General features: G+C 40.6%; 1 protein-coding gene and 3 long non-coding RNA genes across 6 annotated transcripts; 1 reads left to right on the forward strand and 3 right to left on the reverse strand.

The window, feature by feature from the left end:
* Positions 1 to 375: 375 nt before the first annotated feature.
* On the reverse strand, positions 376 to 1,122 carry LOC135344655 (uncharacterized). Its single transcript, XR_010397499.1, has 3 exons — positions 980 to 1,122; positions 845 to 909; positions 376 to 759 (listed from the first exon to the last, which is right to left on the reverse strand). It is a non-coding gene; the product is annotated as an uncharacterized LOC135344655 (long non-coding RNA).
* Positions 1,123 to 1,950: 828 nt separating this feature from the next.
* LOC135344563 (uncharacterized) lies at positions 1,951 to 22,884 on the forward strand. 3 transcript variants are annotated; one of them, XM_064541790.1, is made up of 12 exons: positions 1,951 to 2,119; positions 2,231 to 2,544; positions 2,719 to 2,925; positions 4,357 to 4,566; positions 9,605 to 9,700; positions 9,761 to 9,835; positions 10,274 to 10,444; positions 14,879 to 17,154; positions 17,428 to 17,671; positions 18,943 to 19,038; positions 19,939 to 20,272; positions 22,684 to 22,884. In XM_064541790.1, exons 1-12 carry the CDS (start codon positions 2,082 to 2,084, stop codon positions 22,742 to 22,744), a joined length of 4,122 nt encoding a protein of 1,373 aa, XP_064397860.1. In that variant the 5' UTR covers positions 1,951 to 2,081; the 3' UTR covers positions 22,745 to 22,884. The 3 variants fall into 3 exon arrangements, with proteins under 3 accessions (XP_064397860.1, XP_064397861.1, XP_064397862.1); XM_064541791.1 differs by having other exon boundaries at positions 18,958 to 19,038; XM_064541792.1 differs by lacking the exons at positions 1,951 to 2,119; positions 2,231 to 2,544 and having other exon boundaries at positions 2,792 to 2,925; positions 4,331 to 4,566.
* LOC135344654 (uncharacterized) lies at positions 5,592 to 10,319 on the reverse strand. The gene is made up of 3 exons (XR_010397498.1): positions 10,244 to 10,319; positions 8,766 to 8,875; positions 5,592 to 5,994 (listed from the first exon to the last, which is right to left on the reverse strand). It is a non-coding gene; the product is annotated as an uncharacterized LOC135344654 (long non-coding RNA).
* Positions 6,163 to 7,317, reverse strand: LOC135344639 (uncharacterized). Its single transcript, XR_010397473.1, has 2 exons — positions 6,487 to 7,317; positions 6,163 to 6,423 (listed from the first exon to the last, which is right to left on the reverse strand). It is a non-coding gene; the product is annotated as an uncharacterized LOC135344639 (long non-coding RNA).
* Positions 22,885 to 26,581: the final 3,697 nt, after the last annotated feature.

Genomic DNA, 26,581 nt, shown 5'->3' on the forward strand with positions numbered 1-26,581 from the left:
ATACTTGGTACATGCATTCTTTATACATTTTGTAGGCTAAGGAAAAATTACTGGAATAAAACGCTCCATCTAGTCTCATCCACAAAGCAGATTTGTTTCACTATACACGTTTAAATTAAATGTATGAACGTACATGCATGTAACGAATGCTCTGAAAGTAAAAGAAGATTGTGGTTTGTGTCAAACATGCGAAGACATGCAGTATTATACGCAAGAAACAAAGCTGTCAACATAATTATAGAAACTGTGTTTAAACAGTTAATACGCAACTTAATCATTGATACTCACCGGTAGGCCTGTGCCAAATATTCAAATTTTTTTACCTATTATTCAAATTATTTATTCACATTTGATCAGCCTATTTCAACTTCATCACCCTATTATTAATTGATGTCACCTATTATTCACATACATCGCAGCGAAATTAAAATATATAGCACCAAAAAATCAATTTCAGCAACGAAATAACAAACTTTAGCACAAAAATGTGGTCATTAATTGGACTAACATCATAAAAATTAGGTTTACTGCCGTGTAAAATGTGGGCGTGTTCTGAGCTACTGCGCATGTGCAACTCAATGAATATCATTAAACTGTTTTCACAGTGCCATTATTTAAATTGGAAAAAGACTGCCTATTATTCAAAAAATTATTCCGGAATATTTGGCACAGGCCTACAGTCACCGGCACCATGCAGGCATCTTGAACCAAGACAATCTTCTCAGAGTATTCGTTGTACCTCTTTCTCCTTTTTTCTCCCTGCATGTTTGTCATAAATACCTCATGCATTTACATGCAAGTACGTTCATACATTAAAGCGTGTATAGTGAAACAAAGAATTTACTGCTTTGTGCATGGCTGAGATTAGATGGACTCAGAAGTGTTTTCTTCCAGTAATTTCTCCTTAGCCTACACATGTATAAGGAAATATAATAATTATTATGGTACCAATAATTATGTTTGAAAAGTGACGACATACCTGCCTTAGTGCCTTTATCCATGATAATCTCTCAAACATTATGTTACTACATTTTGTTGTCTCAACTTTCTTTCCCGTTAAGAGTGCTTGCTTTAGAGCTGATAACTTTGCTGCCTTTATTTCTTTTTTGTTTAGATCTGAGTGAATGGCTGCTGGGTTCAATGGAAACACCAAATGATGGGAAGTACCTTGGAGACGTGTTTGACTATAGATGTTGAAGTTTGTCCCAGTACTGCTGACCAAACTTAGTCTATACTGCTTTTGAATGCTTAAAACAATAAATCAGTGGGATGCCATCGAATGAAGGATTCCAAAACACCGTTAACTATACATGTTATTTTAACTTAGTGACTTTGGTAACAATGGGAGTCTGTTCATCGTCCATGCACCTGCACCTTGCTCACTGAAGTCCTGCATGGTACCAATGTACTCGTAGTACAGTAGAGCTTAGCCTCGATCCCAGGCCGAGTTTTCGCTTTCGCCTAACCGTTATAAAAGCGAAAACTCGGCCTGGGATCGAGGCTAAGTAGAGCTGTGCAGTTCTATCTAGGAGGCATTCAACATCATCCACTACTCCTCCATAATTATGTTGACCTATTCATTGTTGTGCCCAGTGCCCAGTTTGCCTTCCTACTGCTGAAGAATTCGCGGGGGTGTGTTATTTAAATTTAACTTCCGTTCCTGGCATTGAGCAACAACTCTTTTTCCAGATTAGCCCTTGATTCAAGGCCTATAATCGGCCTGGAATCGAGGCTAGCAGTAATGGTGCTAGTCTCGTCCCAGGCCGAGGTTTCGCTTTTATAACGGTTAGCTGGTTCACCTAACCGTTATAAAAGTCAAAACTCGGCCTGGGATCGAGGCTAGGCTTAGCCTCTACTCAAGGCCGCTTTAGAAGCGGACTTGAGTCGAGGCTAGGCTAGGCTATAATGTTGCATGCATGCACATTTTCCGTATACAAGTGCGCTTCCAGCTTATCAGCACCCGCGGTACTTTCAGTGTGGAAGTATTAAAGTCAGGGCTTAAACATTGTCATTGTCTTTGGGTGTGGTAGGCTAGTAGCTTGTTTGAGTGAGGCTAAATACTTTGCTTTGTGCTGTCTTCCATGGACACAGACACCAGTCAACAAGACTCTGAGCTAGAGTAAGAAAATTACATAATATGTGTTGTCACTGTATAGTATAATTACATATCAAGTAATTCTCTGTATGACTGACCCCCCCCCCCCCCCCCCCAACCATCTATTTTGCACAGTGCTCAAAAGAAGCTAGCCAAGGACTTATGGAAAGCTGTACACAATCGTAATGTCATCAAAGTGGTGTCCCTGTTGGAACAGGGGGCAGACCCGAACCACCAGCTCTACTGGAGTAAGGAGTGGTATACAGATCCTCCATTACACAAAGCTTGCTTGAGGGGCCACCTTGAGATTATGAAGACACTGGTTACCCATGGAGCTCGCACTGATAAAGGTGATGGGACGGACAACATGACTCCACTTCACTATGCATGCATGGGAGGTTACAAAGAGATGGTGAAGTATTTGACTAAGGAGGTCGAATGTAGCACTGGTAAGTAGTCATTATATTTGCATGATTGTATAATTTTGTTCACAATATACTATATAAAATGGCCTCCTATATATATACCGTTTTTCTTTGATACCGTTGATTGAATAGACCCAGTCCTGTTAAATATTCCTTGTATAACTATTGTATTTGACTGTCTGTAATGTATACATGTAGATGTGAGGGATTATGAGGGACAGTCACCACTGGACAGAGCTCTGGAACATCTGTATAATGATAACTGTGTGGATGTTGCCCTCTATCTGATGAGCCGTGGCTGTGGTTGTGATGAGGATAAGGCCAAGTTACTGTGTGGAGTATGTCGGAGTGGTAAGCTGGATGTGGTGAAGGAACTGGTTGAGCAACACCAAGTTGACCCCAAAAGTGAGTGTTGACTATGCAGGGTTCTGCCCACAGTGGTCAGTAGTGGTTGGCACCGACCACTGCAGTTCTATAAACGACCACCACTTATACCTCTCTGCGACCACTATATAGATCTAGTAACTCTATACAGCTAAGCTAGCTAGCTAAAAGTCTGTTTGCGGAAGTTATGTGGTAAATTATGGCTTCATTTATGCTTTATGTGGTGGACAAGTATGCCTGGGACTTCTAATGCTAACTTTTAGCTGGATAGAAGCGCTTTTTAACAAGGAATCCAATGGTATATATATGAATTTCAGCAAAGTTATAACAACTTAATGAAGGTCACACTCTCACACAAATAGACTTTAGCTACAGTTGTAGCTGTTCTGAGCATGCCATTAGTCTGCAGTAGTACTGCATGGCTTACTCAGCAATATAACAAGTTAGTAAATAGGGCTCATGTAAAGTGTATCTAGAAAGTGAAAGCACTAAGAGAATGCAGTGATATCATTGTAATGATATTATACAGTGTAATCACCGTAATGGGTGTAATCATATATTCTGAACTATTATTTTTAGACTATATATAGTGCTATACATCCAAAGACTTAGAGATAGACAGTAGTCCTACTTCTAAGAGGAGATGCCAAGAAACTGATTCCAGTGCTAGTGCTAGTGCTAGTGATGATAATGCAGTTTAACTAAGAGTTATACTGCTGATGAGTTCGAGTCAAGCCACTCCACAGCAAGTGAGAGAGGAGGAAAGCAGGCCACACGATTTGCAAATGACTGGCTTTTGGGCTTCAAAAAAGAAGAGAAGACTAACAATCTAGACTAACAATCTATTTTTAGTGATTCAATGTTAACTGATTTTAGCATGTTTTAAATAATATCAGTACTAAAATGTTCTGGTGTAATTTGTCTCTAGAATTGCTGAAATTTAATGTAGCGTAAATAAACACTCACATTTTTCCCTATTATGGTCAAGCCACCACTCAACTCATCCTGGGCAGAACCTTGCTGTTTTTAAATGGCCTCTTTAATATAATGTGTTCACTAATGCTGCGGATCCCATTCAGTAAGCCAATTATAAAAACCGATCATTGCGATTTTTATATAGTCACTTGTGTGACATCAGCGAGAACACACAAGGTATATCTTTGGTACTTAATGTGTCAATGCAACAAAGTCCTGTTCAATTAAATATAACTATTGCGTTTTACTGTCTGTAATGCAGGGGACATATAATATTATAGCTTTATTGTTTCCTATACTTGCCCAGAAACCCCCTTGCTTGCTCCAAAAATTGGTGGAGCTAATCATGTGTGCATGCATGCGCATTGGAGACTATAGCTATATATACATGTATAATTATATTATACATTAAACATTTTTATGGCACTACTGCACCCTTTTTCCTTTCTAGCTATATACGCCCCTGTGTTATTACAGATGTGAAGGGTGATAAGGGACAGTCACCACTGGACATAGCTCTGGGACCTCTGTATAGTAATGAACGGTGTGTGGATGTTGCCCTCTACCTGATGAGCCGCGGCTGTGGTGGTGATGATGACAAAGCCAAGTTAATGTGTGGAGCATGTCAGACAGGAAAGCTGGGTGTGGTGAAGGAACTAGTTGAACAACACAAAGTTGACCCCAAGAGTGAGTATAAAATCCCAATAAAAACATTTGCAACAGTTGCTGGGATTGGCCGGGGGAAACACCAAAAGCGTGGAAACAAGAAATCCGCGAGAGCATAACTATAACGTTATTTACAATACTAACACGTATAGTTTTCGCGAAAGTTTGATTTTTTCGCTGTGCTTTTTTCAACGCTATTTGGTGGCAATCCTAGCAATTTTCCACATTGCTGGTAGGATTTTTGGGGGACAATTTTTCATGGACATAATGTACATTTGTGCAAACTAGTGAAATGTTGAGTGTTTGAGTGTTGATAAATCTTGTGCTAGATACAGTATGAAGGGAAACGATAAATATTGTTTCTCCCTTGATATAGTGTTGAGCACAGGAACACATGTTACATGGTAGTGATTATGTGGTGGATTTTCAAGTCTGTAATTATGCCTCGGTGCGCATGCGCAAACGAGGTATACGATAGTGTGTGTGTCTGTCTGTGTGTCTGTCTGTCTGTGTAGACTGCTACAGCTGCTCAAGGATCAATCAAGTGCAAGTATAAGAGTTTCTATAGGCTTCCAGTCAGCTTTCTTGTGGATTGGCAAAATAATGCTTCGTTCTTGAGTTATGCCTAGTTTTGCTTACTTGGAATGCCATTGCAGCCTTTTCAGAAGAGTGCGTAGCAAAACTTGTTTACCGAGTGTTGTTATACTCTACTTAGTATAGTTAGCTCTGCACTAGAACGCAAGCTACTGGTAGCTGCAAGAGTGAAAAGAGAGCTGCAAGGCTCTGCTGATGCAGCCATTCATTTTACTTGGACTTTTGGCATCAATCGTTTTTATTAACAATCATGGTCGATCATTACCCACTCTTTGAGTTTCCTTGTGATTCTGGATTCTGCCTGCATACAGCAAAATTAACCATGATAATTATATTATCACTGTGTGTATAAAAGCTGTATTAGTAGCTTTATGTTATGTAGCTTTGGCACCTCCACCGAGGCATCAGCACCCGCGGTGCACACTGAATATGTATTGCTCACTGTGGTCAGACATCAAAGGATTGCACTACTATTGTAAATACATGTATACCATATAGCTGGTAATTTTTGTGGGTAAAATATTCGTGGTTAGAGCCTCAACCACGAAAACCACAAATATTTGACCCATGAAAATTAGGCATATGGTGATATCCATCTGGAAGGACTCTCTGGGCATGCTGTTACCTTGTCTGATCATGCTATATAAGAGAATGTGAGACATGGCTGGGGTCTTTTTATTCCACTGAGTTTCTGGTCAATATGAATGTTGTAAAATGTCAAATTATGAATGATGTAAAACTGTAAAATGAACTGTAACATAATAGTATGATATAGATCCAGTTAGGGTTGCTTGCTTGCTCACTTTCTAGCCAGCTTATGATCGAGTCAGCTCTCATCACAGGGACATCCGGTTACTGGGTGGGGTTCGAAATGACTGCATTATAGCGCATTCTCAAATATAAGCGTATAGAGCTTTGCTATTGACCCCTTGAGCGTATGTGTGCTAATAATCCTGGGTCTACAGTATACCTAGTCTATACACCTATATAGGTACTATCAGCTTAGTGCTCTGCTCAGGTGTATTAAGGCACGTCCAGAATCAAGAACAGCCAACGTCACATATATCAAAAAGTATTCAATATTAAACATAGTAATTGCACATTTTGTTTTGTCATAATAATTTAAGTTTCCTTAATGAAAAAAAAGATCATGTGACTATCATGTGACCAATTAACATGAAATTTCCTTGTAAAACTAAATTATAAAAAAACCATTTGTTCCAGCTTAGTTAGATCCTATCTTTTCTTGGAATCCTGATGTACATATCATATACTGATGAAATCCTGTTGCGCAAAAGCAGATTCATAGGTAATCATGGTCTACACAAACAACATGCTAAGATTTACCTGAATTGTCCCCGAGATCTCCTCCTAACATTCTTGTTTGGTTGCACTCTGTCTTGCGCAGCAGGAAACAAGTTCTCTACTATCTAATAGTCTTAGTTAAGGCCTTTAATAACTACTAGGTAGCTTACAACAAATAGTTTTTCAGGGTTTTACACGATCAACTAGCTACGGTCAACTTCAGAAAGCTAAGTACAGTGTCATGTGACCGAAGCTCCAACCCCACTAGTAATTGCAGATGTTTTCCACCCACGCACGTGATAAACATTCCAATGCGATGACACTTGTGTATGAATATCATTATAACAAAATTCCTTGTAATTTTAATTTGGACAGTCCTTAATGCCCCTGAGTGAGCCGCTGTCCTCGAGAACAATTAAGCGTTTGAAAATAGCATGTGTTCGATAATCTGTGGTTTACTCTAGCTTTTGGTAGCTGCAAGAGAGCTGCAAGGCTCTGCTGATGCCGCCGTTAATTTCAGACTTGGACTTTTGGCATCGATCGTTTTTAACAACAATCATGGTCGATCATTACTCACTCTTTGAGTTTCCCTATGTGATTCTGGATTCTGCCTACATAAAAATGTTTATGGGATAAAACTTATTGTTAGCTTTGACACCTCCTGGCTCCACCGAGGCATATCAGCCCCCGTGGTGCTTTCATTATGCCTCGGTGTGCATGCGCAAGCGAGGTATATGGTATAGTGTGTTTGTGTGTGTGTCTGTGTGCTCAGGATCAATCAGGATCAATGAAGTACGCATTTCTCTAGGCTTCTATAGTCATGTTTTCTTGGATTTTAATCAGTGGTGGATTTGCCAAATAATGCTTCGTTTTCTCGAGTTATGCCTAGTTTTGCTTACTTGGAATGTTATTGCAGCCTTTTCAGACTTGTCTGTCTATTCTTAGTAGTTAGCTCTGCACTAGAACGCTAGCTATTGGTAGCTGCAATAGTGAAAAGAGAGCTGCAAGGCTCTACTGTACTGATGCAGGCAGCAATTTATTTTAGCTTTCAGACTTTGTATACTTTTGGCAGCATCAATCATGGTGGATCATATCCCAGTTGAAAATTATGATATCTGTGTGTATTAGCAATAGCTAGTAGCTTTATGTTATGTAGCATTGATCGTAGCGATATACCGTTATACATAGCGTGTATATTTCGAGGGTATAATTAAATGTTTGTGGTTTTCGCTGATTAAGCATGTACCACAAACATTTATACCCAGAAAAAGGGAGACTAATTGAGCATAATCAGCCAAGGCCTATAGCAACCACTCTGATGCAGGAAGGACAATAACTTGGAAGATAGAGTAGCTGAGGTCGTTCTGTTCGCGCAGAGGAGGTATACTAGACATCACGCATCACGCATTACCTGCACTTCAGTAAACAATCTACATTTAACCGCAAAGATTTAGTTGGCATGAAAAGTGCAGACTTTCAAGGAGCCAAAACAGCAGCGATCCCAAGGTTATTTCTCTGAAATTTAGCTATCATGTAGTTAAAGGATGGTACTAACTATGGACCGGATCAGCGACCCCAGTGGTAGCTATCCCGCGGCTCAAGTAGCTTGAAATTCACTGTCAAACCTAGTAGTTTTCACTAGGCTACTATGGAGAGCAGTCTAATACAGTGTAGGGAGATTAACTCAGGTTAGTTGACGTCTTCCTTAACAGTACGTAGTTTACTCAAGTGAGCTTGATCTACCACAGGCACCATAATGAGCTATATACACTGACATCGAAGGAAAGGTTAAAGATCAAAGGTTCCATGGGTTCCATGGAACCTTTCACACAAGAACACACTGGAGATTAATGCACTAGCTAGCAACTATAGTGAACTCAGGTAGTTATACTAGGCTGATGTCATGCAATTGATATGTGGGCAGGGCTCTCTAATGTACATGCTCATTGCTTAGGAAAAGTGCCGAATTTTTTTTTTAGACTGTTTTGGAATCTCCCTCTCAAACTTCCTATATTCGCTACTGTCCACACTTCTATTCCCATTTGACTGATGACGCATGTGTTTCTCGAATACTGGCCGCTCTCTTTGAGGGATGATGATTCGAGGCCAACCCTGAGCCTCTGGAAGAGTTACATTAAAGATGGCAGAATTTCATAGGAAACAGCAGTCAAGTCTGAGAGGTCATATATCATGTGCCTCGTGAAAGCGATCGCAAATATGAAAAAAATTTACCGTGGCAAAGACTCTATTTGTTTGTAAACTGATTGCAGAATATCGTTATACAAAGAGGAAAAGCTTCTCAAGAAACTGTACTTACTCACTTTAAACTTAGTCAGTCACTCATTTGTGGTGAGGCCAATAGGAGCGATATCAGTGCACTTCTATGCATGTGAACTTTTTTTGAATCTCATAACTTAGTTCTGATCCTTCCCTGCAGAGATATAACAGTTTGAACATGAGAGAAAATACGTTAAACTGTTAAAAAGCTACAAAAGTGGTGCCAATCCTAGTTAAGAAACTGTTAAAATGAAAGCACCGCAGGTGCTGATGCCTCGGTGGAGGTGCCATGCAAAGCTAAAGCTAATATATTATCATGATGAACAATTACTGCATTAATTAATTTGCTGCATGTAGGCAGAATCTAGAATCACAGGGAAACTCGAAGAGTAGGTAATGATCGACTATAAACGATATTCCAAAAGTGCAAGTCTAAAATTCAATGGATGCACAGCAGCTCTCTTTTCACTCTTGCAGCTACCAATAGCTAGCGTTCTAGTACAAAGCTAACTACTAAATAGAGTAGCAACACTCCATGGACAAGTTTTTCTATGCACTCTTCTGAAAAGGCTGCAATGGCATTCCAAGTAAGCAAAACTAGGCATAACGCGAGAACGAAGCATTATTTTGCAAATCTATGAATTAAAATCCAAGAAAACATGATTAGAAGCCTATAGAACTCTTACCTGCACTTCATTAATTGATCCTTGAGCAGATGTAGCAGTCTACACACTACACACACAGATAGATACACAAACACACTACCGTATACCTCGCTTGCGCATGCACACCGAGGCATAATAATCTTTAAATGCATGGTCTCTTTATAATTGGTGGAGAAGTGTTATATACCTTTGTTTCTATATATACCCACTCTTGTCAGGTGTAACTAACTATGCTGGCAAGACTCCTCTTGACTTGGCTACACAGAGGGGTCGCACTGAAGTTACTGACTACCTCAAGTCTCTTCCACAACAATGTAAGCGTACTAGGATCAGAAGTATACACAGTATGCTACAGCTACTCTCTCTATATACAGCTGCTGTGACTGGAGACAGTGACTCCTGGACCATGAGTGAGGAGAATGGACCACCACCAACAAAGAATCAAAACGGTAACCTGGTAGATCCTACTTGCTACCCATCAATATGATCATCATAATAATTATACCGAGTAATTTTCGTGATGTAAAATTTGTTTAACATGATTTTCGTGAGTAAAAATTTCACTTGCTTCAACATACAGGCACTATATAGCTGCATTACATGCACTGCATTGCCTGCGTTCCGGTAAACCATGCTCTAGGTTTTTGTGGGTAAAATGTTTGTCGAGGTCAGCTTGCCCACAAAGTAACAAATTTTTATCCCATGCACCGCTATACTTATACTTGACATAATTGTCGTTATTGTACACGGTTCCAAGCAACCTAATTATAGCGGCTATTACGTATGATGTTATCTCCAGCCATTATTTTACGAATGGCCAATTATACGTAGTATGATAGTGATTCTTAAATTGTCACCTGTGTCAACATTGCTGGGTGTGTTTGCAGGCACTCCATTGACTGAGGAAGACTCTGATGCTCTAGAAAAGCTGCTCCTAGACAACAAAATCAAAGGATTTGCTTTGACTGGTGAAAGGACATATCAGACAGTTGTACACCACCTTTATGAGCTCGGACACGAGGAACTAGCTTCAAACCTCAGATCAAACCTTGACAAAGGTATAGTAGTTATAGTAAAAGCTGTGGGTATAAAGTAGTTGGTGGTATTGATTATCTTGTTATTGAGCAGGAAGCGATGAAATGGGGGAGATATAGTTGAACATCTTTCAACTACCATAAATTCTGTGTTGATTTTGTTGATTTTCTGAAAGTGACCTTTAAAATAATGTTTGATCGGAAACCACACACACTAATTAACGCGTAGAAGCTATTTACCCGCTCTTCTTTCTTTTCTTCATCAACAAGGCAGTGATAGACCTCATTTTCTGCTCATTGTATACCTAGTTGGCTAGCTATAATATAGAGTTAGTAGCCAGAGCTATGACGTGAGTCGCATGACACTTAAAATCAAGAGTTCAGGAGGCAAGGGCCTCCTCTGCCTCATTGCTAATTGCTATAGCTACGCCCCTGCATTGTGGAAAGTTACCTAGCTAGAAAGTAATTCAGGAGGCCCTTGCCTCCTCTGCATGCCTCGCATTGTGGAAAGCTAGCTAGCACTATAGTTTACATTGTACAGTTTATTATATTAGAATGCTGCATGGCACCTCTGTCCCTTGTTCCGAAAGGAACTGCTATTCATCTCAAATATCCCAGATCCAATTATCAAGCCTGAGAAAGCTTGGAACTACTGCTAGAATCTTCAAACAATGAAAAAAAAACAGCTTTACACAAGAGAAACTGACTGGCAATCAGTCCAAAGATATTGATCAGTCTAGTAAGTAGGCGGGGCTCACTTACTTGTGCAATTAATAATGACATCATTATTATTATGAGCATACGCAGTGAGCTGGTCAAGCCACATTGAGACTTAGCTGAGCAGTGATGCTACTGGCCTCGGTGCCAGGCCGATTTTTTTATAATAGACTGGAAGGGGGGAAAATACGGCATGGTACCTATTGCGTGTGTGATAGTGTGCGCATGCGTTAATTTACTCTCCATAATCTGGGAATCCCCCTTTCTTTCATCTATTTTCTATCTATGTACGTACATCAGCTTAGCTCTCTATTGCGTTGGTCTAGAAGGCTTGAACACCAGTCTGAAGCCATAAGAGGCTCTCATCTACGCACCTCTACGATGGCTGTATGTCAGGATGTCTTAGCTTGGATTAGTGTACAGGCTATGGGAAGTTTCTTTAATAACTGCTACTATAGCTTGCGAAGACAACCCGGCTATAGGACCATCGTAAAAGAGCCTTCTGTCTTCAGACTAGTGTTCAAGCCTTCCAGATGGCATAAGCCACAGCTTCACGGAACTCAGTCATGGAGATAAAGTATTATGGTCTTAGTAAACGAACTAATTTACGGTATAATTATGCCTCGAGGCATAGCCGCACAAGGGATACGGTAAAGCTGACTGTGTGTGTGTGTGTCCGTCTGTGTGTGCGTGTGTGTGTATTCCAGCTATAACTGCTCAACGGTTTCAATGTGGCGAAAGTTAATAGCTTCTATATATATAGGCTTTAGCCACGTTCTCTTGGATTTTGATTCGTGGATTTGCAAACTAAAGCTTTGTTCTCGAGTCATGACTAGTTTGACCCACATTGAAGGCTGTTGCAGTCTCTTTAGAGTCTTTCGTAGCATCACCTGTCTTGCATTAAAGCACTAGCTTTTGTTAGCTGCAAGAGTCAGAAAAGAGCTGCAAAACTGTACTGCCAGAGTGGAGCAGCCATTGCAAACTTTAACCTAGCGGACGCACCCCTTCTCTGCGCATGCGCATTCAATCCCACGCGTGTGTGAGATCCTGAGACAGAATACAATTTTTCTTCTTCTTTTCATGAGGTTCTGGTGAGCCACAAAACACTACTGTCTGTAACAATGCTATACCATGTAGATACACAACTCTTTTCTTATTCATTGACAGATAATGCAAAATACTACATTGTAGATCTACATGTAGCCTCGATTCTAGACCGCACTTCCTCGAAGAGTGGGCCTGGTATCGACCGCTTGCGCATGCGCTAACCATTAGCCAGATACTGGCTAACGTAGGATAATAACGTGTATGTGCACAGTAAAACAATGACGTCACAACGAACGGAAGTGAATTGAAGGAAGTAGACTAAGTAATCGATCTTCGCCAGATACCTATAATCGGCGGCTATTGCTCGAAGCAAAAGACGATTTTACATAAACTAACTAGTGTTCAAGCTGGCGCTGTGCTAATGCCTCTCGCCATGATTTGCTTTCGCTCAAAAGTATAGAAGAGAAAGTATAGAAGAGGAAAAAGTGTATAAAATAATCTGTCTAAAACTGACTTGCAATTGTATAATTATGGTATCATTGTTGTGTTTTGTGGCTGCTTATACCAGGACCTCAAGGATCTAGGAAGCAACAAAGAAGAAGATTTTGTTTTCAATTAATTATAAGCGGAAGTGCATAATTATTTCATAAAGTTAGCTTATCTATATAAAGTCACTGAGAAGAAAAGACTTATTACATGCATCTATTGTTGTATTATGTGGCTTTAATACCAGGACCTCAAGAAAGAAGAAAATTGGATCTGTAGTTCATGCAGTGTATAATTATAATATTTAAGAAGAAAAGACTTGTGTACATGCATATTGTTATCTATAGTAATGTTTTGTGGCTTACCAGGCCCTCAAGAAAAATATGATTCTGCCAGGAGGATCTGGATCTGGGGAATGAGCGCGCATGCGCATTACATCCATAGGAATAATTAAAGGGTGTGTCCAAAGAGATCAATTTCACAAATGGCTACTGCTAGCTAGCTGTTTTAACAGGTATTTTCTGAGTCTTGTAGCTAACAAAAAGCTAGCGCTTTAGTGCAAGGCTAACTCATATGTTGAATAGAAAGTTTGTGCGGACAGATGATGCTATGAAAGATTCTGAAGAGACTGCAACAGCCTTCAATGTGAGTCAAACTAGCCATAACTCGAGAAAGAAGCTTTAGTTTGCTAATCCACGAATCAAAATCCAAGAGAACGTGGCTAGAAGCCTATAGAAGCTGTTAGTTTTCGTCGCATTGCAACCGTTGAGCAGTTACAGCTGGAACAGACACACACACACACACACACACACACACACACACACAGTCAGCTTTACCGTGTCCCTCGTGCGGCTACGCCTCGAGGCATAACTAGAGTAAGGCATCTATATTCAGACACAATGCATGTTCAGACACTCATTCTGAGGAAACAAGCAGTGATAAAAAATTTTCTTTTGCACCATCTGATCAAGCATGTGTTACTATGAATCTGTGCAAAAAAGAATTGAGAAATGTCAACTACTAAGTCTTCAAGAGCTGAAAATGTGCTAGTGTCTGATAAACGGTAAGAACAGACAAAAAAATCGATCATCAGACACAACCTACCGTTTCTTCTGTAGGGGGATATGCTGAGAGTCACATAGTAATTATGTAAGGACAATAACTAAACAATAAAACCCCCAAAGTTGGAGTTGCAAAACGCTTGTATGTCCATGCAGCAATTATTTCTGCTGAGTCACTCACGTATCAATGATCAGACAGAAAATGAGGTCAAAGGTCAAATGTTTTTGGCATCCCACGCAACTGGGGTCAAAGCTCAAATGTTATTTGTGGGCGTGTACGTGGATGCCAATGACATTTGACCTTTGACCCATTTGCTGTCTGATCATTGATACGCGACTGACTCAGCAGAAATAATTGCTGCATGGCTAGCTAACTTTTGGCTAGCTATAATTATAACTCTAGCTAGCCAACTAGGTATAATAGAATGAGCAGAAAATGAGCTTCATCACTGCCATTTACACGAGCTTCTACGCGTTTATTAGTGAGTGTGGTTTCCGGTCAACCATTTTGCGGGGGCGCAAGCACCCGGTATGCCTCTTTCTTGTATATCATAATAAGTTCATTGTCAACAAAACAAAATAATAAGTCAAACTAGCCATAACTTGAGAAAGAAGCTTTAGTTTGCAAATCTACGCATCAAGAACGTGGCTAGAAGCCTATAGAAGCTGTTAGTTTTCGTCGCATTGCAACCGTTGAGCAGTTACAGCTGGAACAGACACACACACGCTAACACAGTCAGCTTTACCGTATCCCTCGTGCGGCTACGCCTCGAGCCATAATGAGACACTAGTTGAAGTTGTTAATAGGCTAGTTATAGTACTTGTAAGCGGTCCTCAAAACACTGTTTTCTAATCGTTGCTTTATAGATTCTCACGATCATTCCCCGTAATTATAATGTAAGGTGATTACGGTAAAAGGTTTGTATATATCCGTTTTGCCACTGTGGAATGAAGCTCAACGCATGGGGTGAATGCTCTATGAGCATCTTAATTGTTTCGTTATAAATAATACGGAGTGACCTCTTCTATACACTCTTGAGCAAAGCAAAACATGCCGAGAGCTTGCAACATTCATTACACTGATGTAACAGCTTACATTTTTCTATTTTTAGTGTACATAACTATAGTAAAGCTGTTTCTCTTGCAGCCATCAAATGGCAGCATCGATACATCGACAGACTCATGACTCTAATGGTCGATAAGGAAACGATTGATATGTGCACTTTGAAACTCTGTCTCGTTGGTCCGCCTCACGTAGGGAAAACAACCACACTCAATCGTCTACTGCAAGTGTACGAAAACATTCAATCAGCTGGAGACAAGGCAAAACATCCAAGCACTCTACTAGCTAACTGCATCCAGGTTATGGCGTTGATTAATGAAGATAAGTGGATATCTTCCATGGATGTCGATGAAGAAGCCAAGATGATTTTCGGCTATCTATGTGGCAAAGTAACTCTCGATGAAATAGATCTACCCAAAGAGGAAATGACAAAGGCAGAAAGTAGTCAAGGATTGGAAACACATTCTAGTGATAAAGACACTACCCCCATCAGCCCAGCTGAAGAAAATTTACCTCACAAAGTCAACACACAGACTGTAAAACAAGCCACACTTACTGACTCAAAAGATAAAGCTGCTGTAGACCACCAAAACAAACTCGCACAGGTCATTCTTCGTTTGCAAAAGCTGATTAAGAGCGGAAACTACTCTCAAATGGCCAAGTGTCTTGGCAACACCTTACTAAACATCAACGATGTCGGAGGTCAACCAGAATTCCTGGAAATGCTACCAGCCCTGAGCAATGGTCCTGCCATGTATCTAGTGTTCTTGGATCTGAGCAAGGAGCTTGATAAGCCCTATGATATCCCCTTCAGTCGAGACGGTAAAGTCATCACTCCTTATAAATCAATGCACACAGTGAAAACCGCTGTCTCTCAAATCCTCTCATCCATTGCTAGTGTGCGTCACATGTCGGAAATTTCAAAGCCTCTCTTAAAAACTCCTCAGTTGAAAGACAAATTTGAAGCATTTCTCACTGTGCCTCCAGTGGCAGCCCTAATAGGTACCCACAAAGATAAGCTTGGCGGAGACTCAGCAGATAGTCTAGAAAGAGAAATATATACCAGAGATAAAATGGTGGAGATAAACACAGCATTGAAGCCAATCACCAAGACTTTTGAGAACATTTTAATTTTTCCCAGACAAAAATCTGACACTTCTAATGATAAAAGAGGAAATTGCTCTTCTGACAGGATGTCCTTTTTTGCCCTTGATAACGATAAAGGCACTGAGAACGCTGAAATTTCTCCATTACGTGGCTTAATGAATAATATATTCTACTCTCGCTTCGGCAAAACCTCTCTTCCAATATCAAAAAACTGGCTTGTACTAGGAATTATTCTTCGAAAGGAATATAAAATTGCCACAGTAGCAGATTGTATTGAAATAGGCAAAATGTTGGAGATGGATGAAGAAGAAACCAAAATCTGTCTACTCTACCTTCATTGTATAGGCTCTATCCTGTACTATACAAATGTACCCGATGATGACGATCCATGCTGGCTCCTCAAATGTCACGTCATCTGCTTACCTCAAGTGATCTTCGATAGCATAAGCCAACTGATAATCGTGTCTATGCTGAGTGTTCATGGTGGAGGCTACGACACTGAGTTTGAGCGAGCAGAATTGATCAGGAAAGGTCAGTTCTCACAGGAGGCCATTGAGAGACATTGCAAATTAGATGTTCAAGTTACCAATAATCTGGAAAATAAATTGCTGATACCATCCGGACCGCTTGTGAAGCTTCTCAAGCACCTCAACCTTCTCTCTGAGATCACACACAAAGACAAAGATAGTGAACGAATCACCTACCTCATGCCGGCTATCTTGGACTGTGCTACAATAGACAAGGTGAGCAACCCACCTCAACCAGACACCAACAACCCAGAACCACTCAACATCACATTCAGCTTTGGTTACGTGCCAACAGGAGTCTTCTGTGGACTCATCACTCGACTAGTTTCCCAAGGCCCTCATGGAATTCTCGGATTGACATGGGAATTGATGGAGGAAGATAGTGTTAAACGAAATTGCATCTCCTTTTACGTTGACTATGTACACAAAGTGACACTGCTCTCTCACGACAGAAGCTACGAGATACGAGTTGAACGCAATGCAGAACAGATTGATTTCTCACTTCACGATCTTTGCTCCTACACTCTGTCAGCAATCATGTATTCTCTCAAGATCCTGTTCCCAAAGTTGAACCTCAGTGTTGCATTTCCATGCTCCTGCCCCAAACACGCAGCAAGCAAGAGTCTCAACAATGTTTGCACCCTTATTCAAGGCCGAAAGATCCACTTCCTGTGTGGTAGAAGTCCTGTCACCCTCAGTAAAGGACAACAAGTGTGGTTGGGGAAGGTAAGTTCTTGATCATGTTGGGTAGTTTTGAGCATACATGTATTATGCTAAGATAACTTGTTTGGAGAAAAGGGACCGTTTAAATGCATTGTTTAAGTTATGGCTGATATAATTCATATGTAATTCATATAATTGTGTCATGTAGCGTGAAGCTCGCAGTGGTGTGCAAGTAAAATAGTAGGACAAACTTGTGGTGTATGTGTGTGCTCATGTTTTGTTAGAAATGTTGTGAAAAAAAGAAAACTTTCTTTTTTGTCTTGCCCATACATGCAGCATGTGTCTATAGGAAGCAGCACGGAACTAGAGGTGCTAAAGTTTGCTGAGGGTGGTTTCTTATTCCACTGGAGCAAAGAGGGCTCCAGACGTCAGATCAAGACAACTGATGATCAGCCCAACACTCTGAGCTTCCAGAGTGTGAGAGAGGAGGACTTTGGTCACTACCAGTGTGAGGTGAAGAATGCAGCTGCTGGGAAAGTGCTCTTCACTCTCTACACAGCTCTCTACAAAGAGGAGACAAGTTAGTTATATAACATTATAATTACTGGACTGTAATTTCATTCTATCAGATCGTAATTCCCACAATAGTTTATATATAATAACTATATCCCGTTGCTATGCTGTTGCTATATATTATGCACCATAATGCACTGAATCTCATATTTTGCACTGTATCTCATATTCTGCACTGACCACAAAGCCTTGAGGGATTTAATGATAATTATATACATGGCATTTTTACATGCCGCATAGCACAGGCTTACAGTTAAAATAATTACTCAGGTACATTAAGGACTGGGACCAGCAATTATTGCTGATTCAGCGGAAACAAAGCTCCGCCCACGATTTTTACTATCAATTGTGCAGTAAAAATGGAGTTTTGCTGCTCTAATCTTTCGCTCAAATTCCGGAGCATAAAACCTTAGTTAAAGTGTTTACTTAATTTTTAGTGCAGTAGTTAGTTCAAAGCTATATACAGGCACTACCGTTAGCGCCTAACAGTGGGATCAGCTAAAGGTGAGATTTTCTAAATAAAGTACTTTTTCAGCTTAATATTTTGCATGTAAAGGCTAATAATTTACTTTTCATTGATCCCACTGTTAGGCGCTAACGGTAGTGCCTGCATATAGCTTTGAACAACTAACTACTGCACTAAAAAGTAAATAAGGTTTTATGCTCCGGAATTTGAGCTAAAGATTACAGCAGCAAAACTCCATTTTTACTGCACAATTGATAGTAAAAATCGTGGGCGGAGCTTCGTTTTCGCTGAATCAACAATAATTGCTGGCCCCGTCCTTAATGTACCTGAGAATTACTGTCTGCTTGAACGGTCCTAGGACACAATCACTGGTTGGAGGCATGTCAGAGTTGAGAGCAGCTTTTTTGCAGTAGAGTTTGAGGTGGGGCTGTTCGAGTTGCTCTGCAGCTTTGCCTTTGGGGTTGGGCTGTATTGCAGCAGCAGCGTTGAGAAGAGAAAGTGTTTTTGCAACGTTCGGGGGGTGGGGCTGCTTTACTCTTGTAGCATCGAGCGAGGAGCCCAACGTTTTGTGAGTCAAGCCATTCGTCGTACCAATGACAGTAATCTTGAAGGGTCAGATACTAGTGTCTTTGAACAGAGATGCAAGCAGCTGCGACTGTAGAAAAGCTGTGGTGTATTTTGTGTTGCTAGGGATATAAACTACGTGCACTCGGGATGCATGGTGTATATTGCACTCAGCCCTCAGGGCTGGCGCCCTTGTGCCCATGTTATATCTATTGACATATTCCTATACCGCATACATAATTATACAGATCCTTTATCCTCAGGACAGCGCAAAAGATCATTGCCATCAGATAAAGAAGTTGAAACTCTGTCAAAGCGTCCGAAAGAAGATGTCACTGTACAAGGTATGATATAAATAGATTTCAGTTATTGCTCATTGGGCATGGTCAGACATCAAAGGATTATACTACTGTTGTAAATACATGCAGTAAATGCCTGGATTATCAATATCACCCAGGATGTGGTCAATATACCTGATGATATTGTGTACATTAATTTCACAGCCTCTACACAGGCTCTCCTTTTTCTGTTCTTTATCACAACAGTATTAATTGGAGGAATAAAGCAAAAATTGAGGAAGCCTGTATCAGGAAGTCGCGTGAGGGTAGAAGGGTGGTAGAAGGGTGAAAATGAGCGTGGGCATGCAGAGCTAGATATATTAGACTGCAGATCTATGACTAAGACTTTTCCTGCAGCCTAGTCTGCAAGCTGGACATAGAGCAGTTTATACAAGCTAGCTATACCTTAGCTAGATTTATACTATAGCTAGATTATGTGTTTATATTTTTACCCATAGTACATTTTCTTGTGTCTTTCTAAATGCTAGATCTAAACTAATAATAGCTTAATCATCATCATCATCTAGCAGGTAGCTACTGCCACCACAGAGCTGGCCACGCTGGTTCCCTGACTTGCAGTAGCTTGGTGGTTGTCTCAGTACAATCTGAATTCGTGGGAGAATACCTTACGTCACGATTGTGGGCTACATATCGCCCACGTTCATAAAAATCCTTGTGGATCACATGATTTCCCAAACCAGGCCTTACTTTTCCTTAACTATACGCCCATTTCTTTCTTTGCTGCTTCATTTCGTCTATTCTTCTTTTTTTGCTACCTTCTATTTAAATATATGCATGAAAAATGACAACAGCAAGAAAAAGGAAGGCCTGCTATACTATATACATGTATGTGCATTGTCATTTTTAGGAAATAAAACAATTAAGGTATTTTTGGTCTGTATACAGTTCATGAACATGAGACTACAGCGTCTGCAGCTCAGTTGTGTCAAGAGTGCTCGGATGAAGCTCTTCTCCAGTTGTCTACCGAGATTGCTGGATATGACAAATACAAGCTCAGGCTGGGCCTCAGTGATGCTGACATAGACGCTATCGATCAAAATCCCGCCACGTTTTATAATATCCCAGGGAGATTTTACACTGCTCTGAAGATGTGGAAGAGTAAAGGTATTGATTTGGATAATCCATCAAATTCAACAGCTACTTATGGTCAATTAGTGGACATTGCATCAAAGATTGAGGACAGAGAGGCAGTTCGTAGCATTCACAAGGCCGCATACAAGTGAGTTATCTAATCTAGTTTAGTGGTGGATCTAGGAAAAGGGAAAGGGGGGTTACGCCCACTTCTGGTGAAGACTAGGGAAAATTCCATTCATAGCCAGGGGACGTCTCATGCATCTTAGACTTGCGTAGAGTGCTACAAACAGTCAACTATAGCTAGCCTATAGGCTACGATTGATTTTGAACACTCGTTTGGCAATTGATACATCAAAACAACAGGCATACAATCTCATTACAATAGCTACAAAAACTGATAAATAGCTAGCTATAGTAGCTGTAGAATGAAAGGGGGGGTTCCATAGCACCCTGGGATCACCCTGTAGATCCGCCACTGTAGTTGAACATCACTTCGACCATTGAGCTTCCAGTCAGACTCTTGTTAAACCGGCCACCCTTGGGACAGTGTGTTGCTTGGCTGGAATAGCGAGATGGCTGTATTTCAGAAAATAGCCACGGCCCCTACCTCGAATCTAATGACTAATTTTGCGTTTCATTTTGCTTTCTATTTAAGTGCTAAACCACACCCAAAACAACGGCCGTACATTAAGAACCTAGTTTGGACGCAGCAGCCAGTATAGTCTCGTGAGCCATACACAAAAACTGATACTACGTATGGTGACAATAATTATATAGCCAGGTTTTTGTGTTGCAATGGATTGCATCCTGTCATGTAGTGCAAAAACCCACAGTCTTCTCCACAAGATAATTATATAGACACTCTACAGCAACTAAAATGGAAGAAGCTATCATGTGAACATGTGAACACAATGGATGATTCATACACAACAATTGTAGATCTATATTATCTATAGAGTTGCACATACAATGTTGTCGATTGCACTGATTTTTGTTTCCATCACACATTATCATGTTCAGTAACTCTGGAGAGAAGGGGTTTTGACTATTTCTGTCTGGGATAATGAAACCATTTTTGGGCTCCCTATTCTTTCTTTTCACTGCATGCAGCTATCCATCAGCTATAGATATTCAAGAAAGCAATACAATGATAGTCTTGATCCTATAGAGTGCCTGATTGTACAACCAACAGTACTTGTCAACGGCAGACGATAGCCCCTTTTGAATGCTTGCAGTACATTTTTGAAATTCTTGAAATGCCATCATTCTGAAATTCCAGAACTCGACACGAAAACCTGGCTATATAGTCACCATACGTATATGGTATCAGTTTTCAAAGTATGGCGCATAAGACTACAGCCAGTACTGGCCAGTATACGGAATAGCGAGTGGCCGCATTTCAAGGCAACTGCGGTAGGCACATAAAGCGTGCGCGGTTGTTTCTAATGCCCACACGCGGTAAGAGACACACAGAGCGCGCAGTTAAACAAAGAGCCGCCAACAAACTTTAAGATCAGTCTGCACAAGGTCAAAAGTCAATAAATCATATCTGGATTCTACTTAACGCAAGGTATTCCTTGCAGACTGCAGGACATGGTTTTTGTATACCGGCCATTTTGTTTGGCATGGATTGCTATAACTATAGATGCACAAAAGTTGCCTTGAAATGCAGGACATGATTGATTGACCTTTGACCTTGTGCAGACTGATCTTAAAATTTGTTGGCGGCTCTTTGTTTAACCGCGTGCACTGCACTGTGTCTCCTATCGCGCGCGGACATCAGGAACAACCACGCACGCTTAATGTGTTTACTGCGAGCAATTAGAATTAAAGCACGCGCGGTTCATTGTGGCGGTAGGTGGAGGTGGGTCACCCTTCTCGGCCACCGTACTTGTGTACACTTGCAGCTATTATCAAATGGCATTGTATTGGTGCAAGCACATGTACACTTAGCCTCGAATCCAGGTTGATTAAAATACGGCCTGATGTTTAATTAATAATAGGCGTAAATACGGCCTGATGTTTAATTAATAATAGGCGTGGCCCGTCCACACCCATGTACTATCTACATTGTATGACCTATGGTGAAGCTTAGCCAGCTAGCTGTGGCCCTCTATTGTGTTGCCAGAAGGCTTGCACACTAGTTTGAAGCCAGAAGAAGCTCTCATTTACCTCTATAATGGTCGCATGGTCGCGATTTTGAACTTGGTTTTTGTACTGACTATGGTAAGTCTTTGATTTTGTGCTTCCAACTGTGACTAAACGACTATCGTAGAGGTAGATGAGAGCCTCTTCTGGCTTCAGTCTAGTGAATAATACAGCCGGCTGCGCAAGCGCAATGCCAAACCGAATATGACGTAAATACCAGGTTAGGAATAAGTCCAAAACATTACAGGTTTACTAACGTATAACAAATCCCCCAGATTCAGTTTGCGCATGTGCACTATCACCCGTGCATGCAATAGATACCAGGCCGTATTTTAATAGGCCTGGATTCGAGGCTAATGTACACTAGGTTTGCAAGTTCATTACTCTTGTGTCTCCCTCCTCATGCAGGACTGGAGGTCATGGATCAGTCAAGACCACAATCCCCATGCACTACTCTGGCAACACTTAGAAACATAGACAAATGGATTAGTGTATAAGAGGCTATTCACCTGAGGAGCAAATTAGTTGAATGCACACATTAATATCAATTTGATTCCGTTTTTACTACGTTCTTGTTAGGTGTGTGCAATTGAATAAAATTAAACCTGGTCCTTCCATTCTTCCTGGTACGGGGATCACTTCACTTCTTTTAGGGTTAGTGTCTTTAGCGAAAACAATAATGGCGACCATTACCTACTCACCATGAATGATGACAAGGCAGGGTCATAGACAGCAGGGTGACAGTTTCCCCCCTGGCATCTTTTATCCAGAGGAGGTATGACACACGAGTACCTATAGATTTAGCAATTAGATCTAGCTTCTGCAGTAAAATTCAGCGTCCTAATTTTCCTACTTTTAAAAATCCTGGAGTACTTTCTTATAGCCGGCCACGGTCAAGCTACCTTATAAATCTCCTTATTTGCTATGAATAGCTACGTTGGTGATACAGCTAGTTGCCATGAACAGCTATACTCAGAAATAACAGTTGACCTTTTTTTTTTAGCAAAAATGTACAGCTTGCCACCCCTTGCAAATTTGAGGTATCTACAGCCCTGCAAGGGCAGTCTATCAACTTAATATATTGGTGCATGAATGCATGGATGGACTGCCAGCTGGGGCCACTCTAGCCTCGATTCAAGGCCGATTAAACGTATTTTAATCGGCCTTGAATCGAGGCTAGGGCCACTCTATACTGCCTTAGCCCTATACCCTTATAATTAGCTGATGCATGGAGTACACCTGCAGGTACTTGATAGAATTGCTGGAATTAAGTTCCTAATTCTGGGTCAACTCTGTAAATAAATGCGTGTTGTTCCAATTAACCCCTTCTTGCCCCATATTCTCACTCTGCGCACACAAAAGGCTTTATAATTAATATTACTCTCGAAATGTTGGCCTCATACTGGGAGATTTGACCTGGCCTGCGTAGTAAAGACTGCTTTACAACCCTGCATGCTCTTGAAATATTGCACTTCAAAGTAGATTCACAGTATAACATGGTTGTGATTTAATAATACTGACTCACGAATTTCGGCAAACATAATTATACAGCAATAATAAAACGTTTTTTCCAGTCTTGTCTTTTCTTTTCTGATGTTCTACTTATGCATGCACGTAAATTTATACTTCTGTATACTGAAAAAGAAAGGGAATCCGACTAGAAAACATTTGCAATGTGAAACCATAGATAGAGAGTAAGGGTGAAACGTTGCTAGGATTGGCCAGGGGAAATCACCAAAAAGCAATAAATTCGGCGAGAGCATAACTCCAATCCGTTACAAACCTTTGCACACACACAGCAAAAGCGAAAATACATCATCGTATTTTAGTGTCATTTTAACAGAAACATTACATTTCAAAAGATGCGTTTTGTTTATGTTAAGTAACGATTCACTAATTAATGAATAATATAATTATGATTTTACTGTGCAGCGTATACCGTACATGTGTTACTATTGGAATATTTTGGGGGTGAAAAACTTTTGCAAATCAGCCAAATCAGCAAAAAAATTTGACCCATTGCGATCTAACTATATATATTGCGTTCTGGCAAGGATCTTATAGGTTACCCTGAATTAGTATATACAGTCCAAACCATTGAATGTTTGGTAACAGTCCAAGTATTATGTCCTTAATTCTATTTAGGAGTGATATATATAGCCAACCAAGTTTGAGGCATGAATTGTATGCTTCTGTCCAGCTGTTAGTGGAGCTGTCTAGGCTTTTCCCAATTATAATAATATATGCTAGCATAATTTTGGAATAATAAGGCACTCAATTAGCATTGAGCATTATTCTAGGCATAGATTTTGACATAGGGTGGTGTGGTTTAGAACAAAATGGACGTAGTTATTGTAGAAAAATACACTACCACATGGCCTGCACATGCTAATGGCATCATCCCGTAGTAGTGACTCACTGTTCTTAGAATTCATTTAATGACAGACAAACTCTCGCTCTTCGCAGATTACATCATATAAAGAAGAGAGGGATTGGCAACAGAAATTAAAACGTAGACTTTTGTGCAGGGGGTGTGGCTTAATCCTGAAACGATGCGTGTTGTCCCCTGCCGTAACGCCGCAAAACACTTTTTTTTATGTTTGAGGCGTTACACAGAGCTTTCTAAGACCCCCCAAAACTTGATTTCCATGCCCCTTGATGATGGGTATTATATGGAAATTCCCAAAATTTTTTCTAGAAGAGCTAGCCGGTACATAGCGCTTTTTTCACCTCTTTTCACCTTTTTTTGATGGCTATGTACCAATAGCACTAAGATTGTCTAACTAAGTAGTGTCCTGGGTCACATAATTATAGCCTCAAGCATGGAAATGAAGTCTAAGTTCAGCAGCAGGATTGTTATACTGACAATCATTTGTCTCCTCAACCGTTCCCAGCCTGGGCTTTACTCGAGGCTGTCTTCCTATGTTGAAGTAGACAGCCTCGAGTAAAGCCGGGGCAACACGGATAGTTATTTGAGGTCAATTCTGTTGCCAATCCCTCTTTGCTCTATCACATTGAGGCCTCAGTTATGTTACTAGAAAATATTTTCATTTGTGAATTTATTTTGGGAATAATGGGTGACGACAAAAGAATAATAGGTGTAGACTCTCTTGGCATAAAAGAAGAGATTTAGCATAATTGAGAAAAGCCTAGAGCTGTCCCAGCGAACACCACCCACCCACCCACCTTAAGCTTGCAGCTCGTTTCTGTATATACCTTTTCCAGTTCTTACTTCACTCCGTTCACTGCTTTTAATCCCTAGAATATGACACTATGGCATGCAGTATAGCTGTCATTTCTATATTATTATGGTGTTGATTTCTCATCAAACTGTATCAGTCTGTGTCGTTGCTATTTTGCACAGCTACAGGGGAGCTTTTCAGATATGGGTACACCCTTAACCACTTAATTGGTGAGTGCTCAACTTAATTGCAAGAGGGTATCAATTATGCAGGTACTTATGGGAAATCATTCATTGCTAGCTATTATTATGGATGGGATCACTTAGTTAGGAGGGGTAAGTCGTACATAAACAGTACTATAATTATACTATTTCAGAGTGATGGGATGCTAATAGCGTAGTGTTAGCTATATTCATAGTGGTTTCACATTGCCTTTGGGAGGGTATTCCTTACACTATCACCAATCGCTCACACACCCCTCACCCCCTTTATACCACTCACAGGGTGTGCATGAGTATGTCAGTACATGGTGATTTTGGAGTAACCACGAAGCACACACTGTTGGCTATATATGCCAGAGACTTTCATCGGGCTGCATGTTCCCGGATGCCGGTACTTCCTGCCACGCTACATGTAGCTTTGCTAGAGCTAGGATGATTAGTTATCACCTAGTCTTACCACAAATCTATCCATTGCTTTTGTATACATGACGTGGTTTATAGATACGGTCCATAATTTCAAACCAGCATACCAAGTTACATGGAGTTGCCTGTCAATGCACATTCACTGAGCCAGGAATACATCGCTAATAGGCACCAACAACAAACAATATAGGGGGTGTGGCGATCTCAAGTGGGCGTGGTCTAAACTTTTTCGCACCGACGCGCGTGGTTCCTTTCAAACTTCCCCCCAAACTTAAAATCCTGGATGAAACCCTGGCATGTGGGTAGGTGGGATGTGCAGTATACTTAATTCTCTTTATTACCTCTAAGGCCACAGATTAAAGGCTAGAGACGTATATTGTTAGCAGGTTTGGCCACTCATTTCATTCCAACCGCACAGGTACCGTTAGCGTTATGTATAGTATTTCTTTATCAACATGTATCGGATTATTATTCAGATTG

This window comes from Halichondria panicea, chromosome 11 (genome assembly GCF_963675165.1).
Source record: "Halichondria panicea chromosome 11, odHalPani1.1, whole genome shotgun sequence".
Taxonomy (NCBI): domain Eukaryota; kingdom Metazoa; phylum Porifera; class Demospongiae; order Suberitida; family Halichondriidae; genus Halichondria; species Halichondria panicea.

What these genes read in the sequence shown, in the direction of transcription:
- LOC135344563 (XM_064541790.1), top strand. Translation starts at nt 2,082, where the DNA reads ATGGACACAGACACCAGTCAACAAGACTCTGAGCTAGA. An exon ending in ACACAAAGTTGACCCCAAGA is followed by an intron (nt 4,567 to 9,604) that starts GTGAGTATAAAA and finishes CACTCTTGTCAG; the next exon opens with GTGTAACTAACTATGCTGGC. An exon ending in TCTCTACAAAGAGGAGACAA is followed by an intron (nt 17,672 to 18,942) that starts GTTAGTTATATA and finishes ATAATTATACAG; the next exon opens with ATCCTTTATCCTCAGGACAG.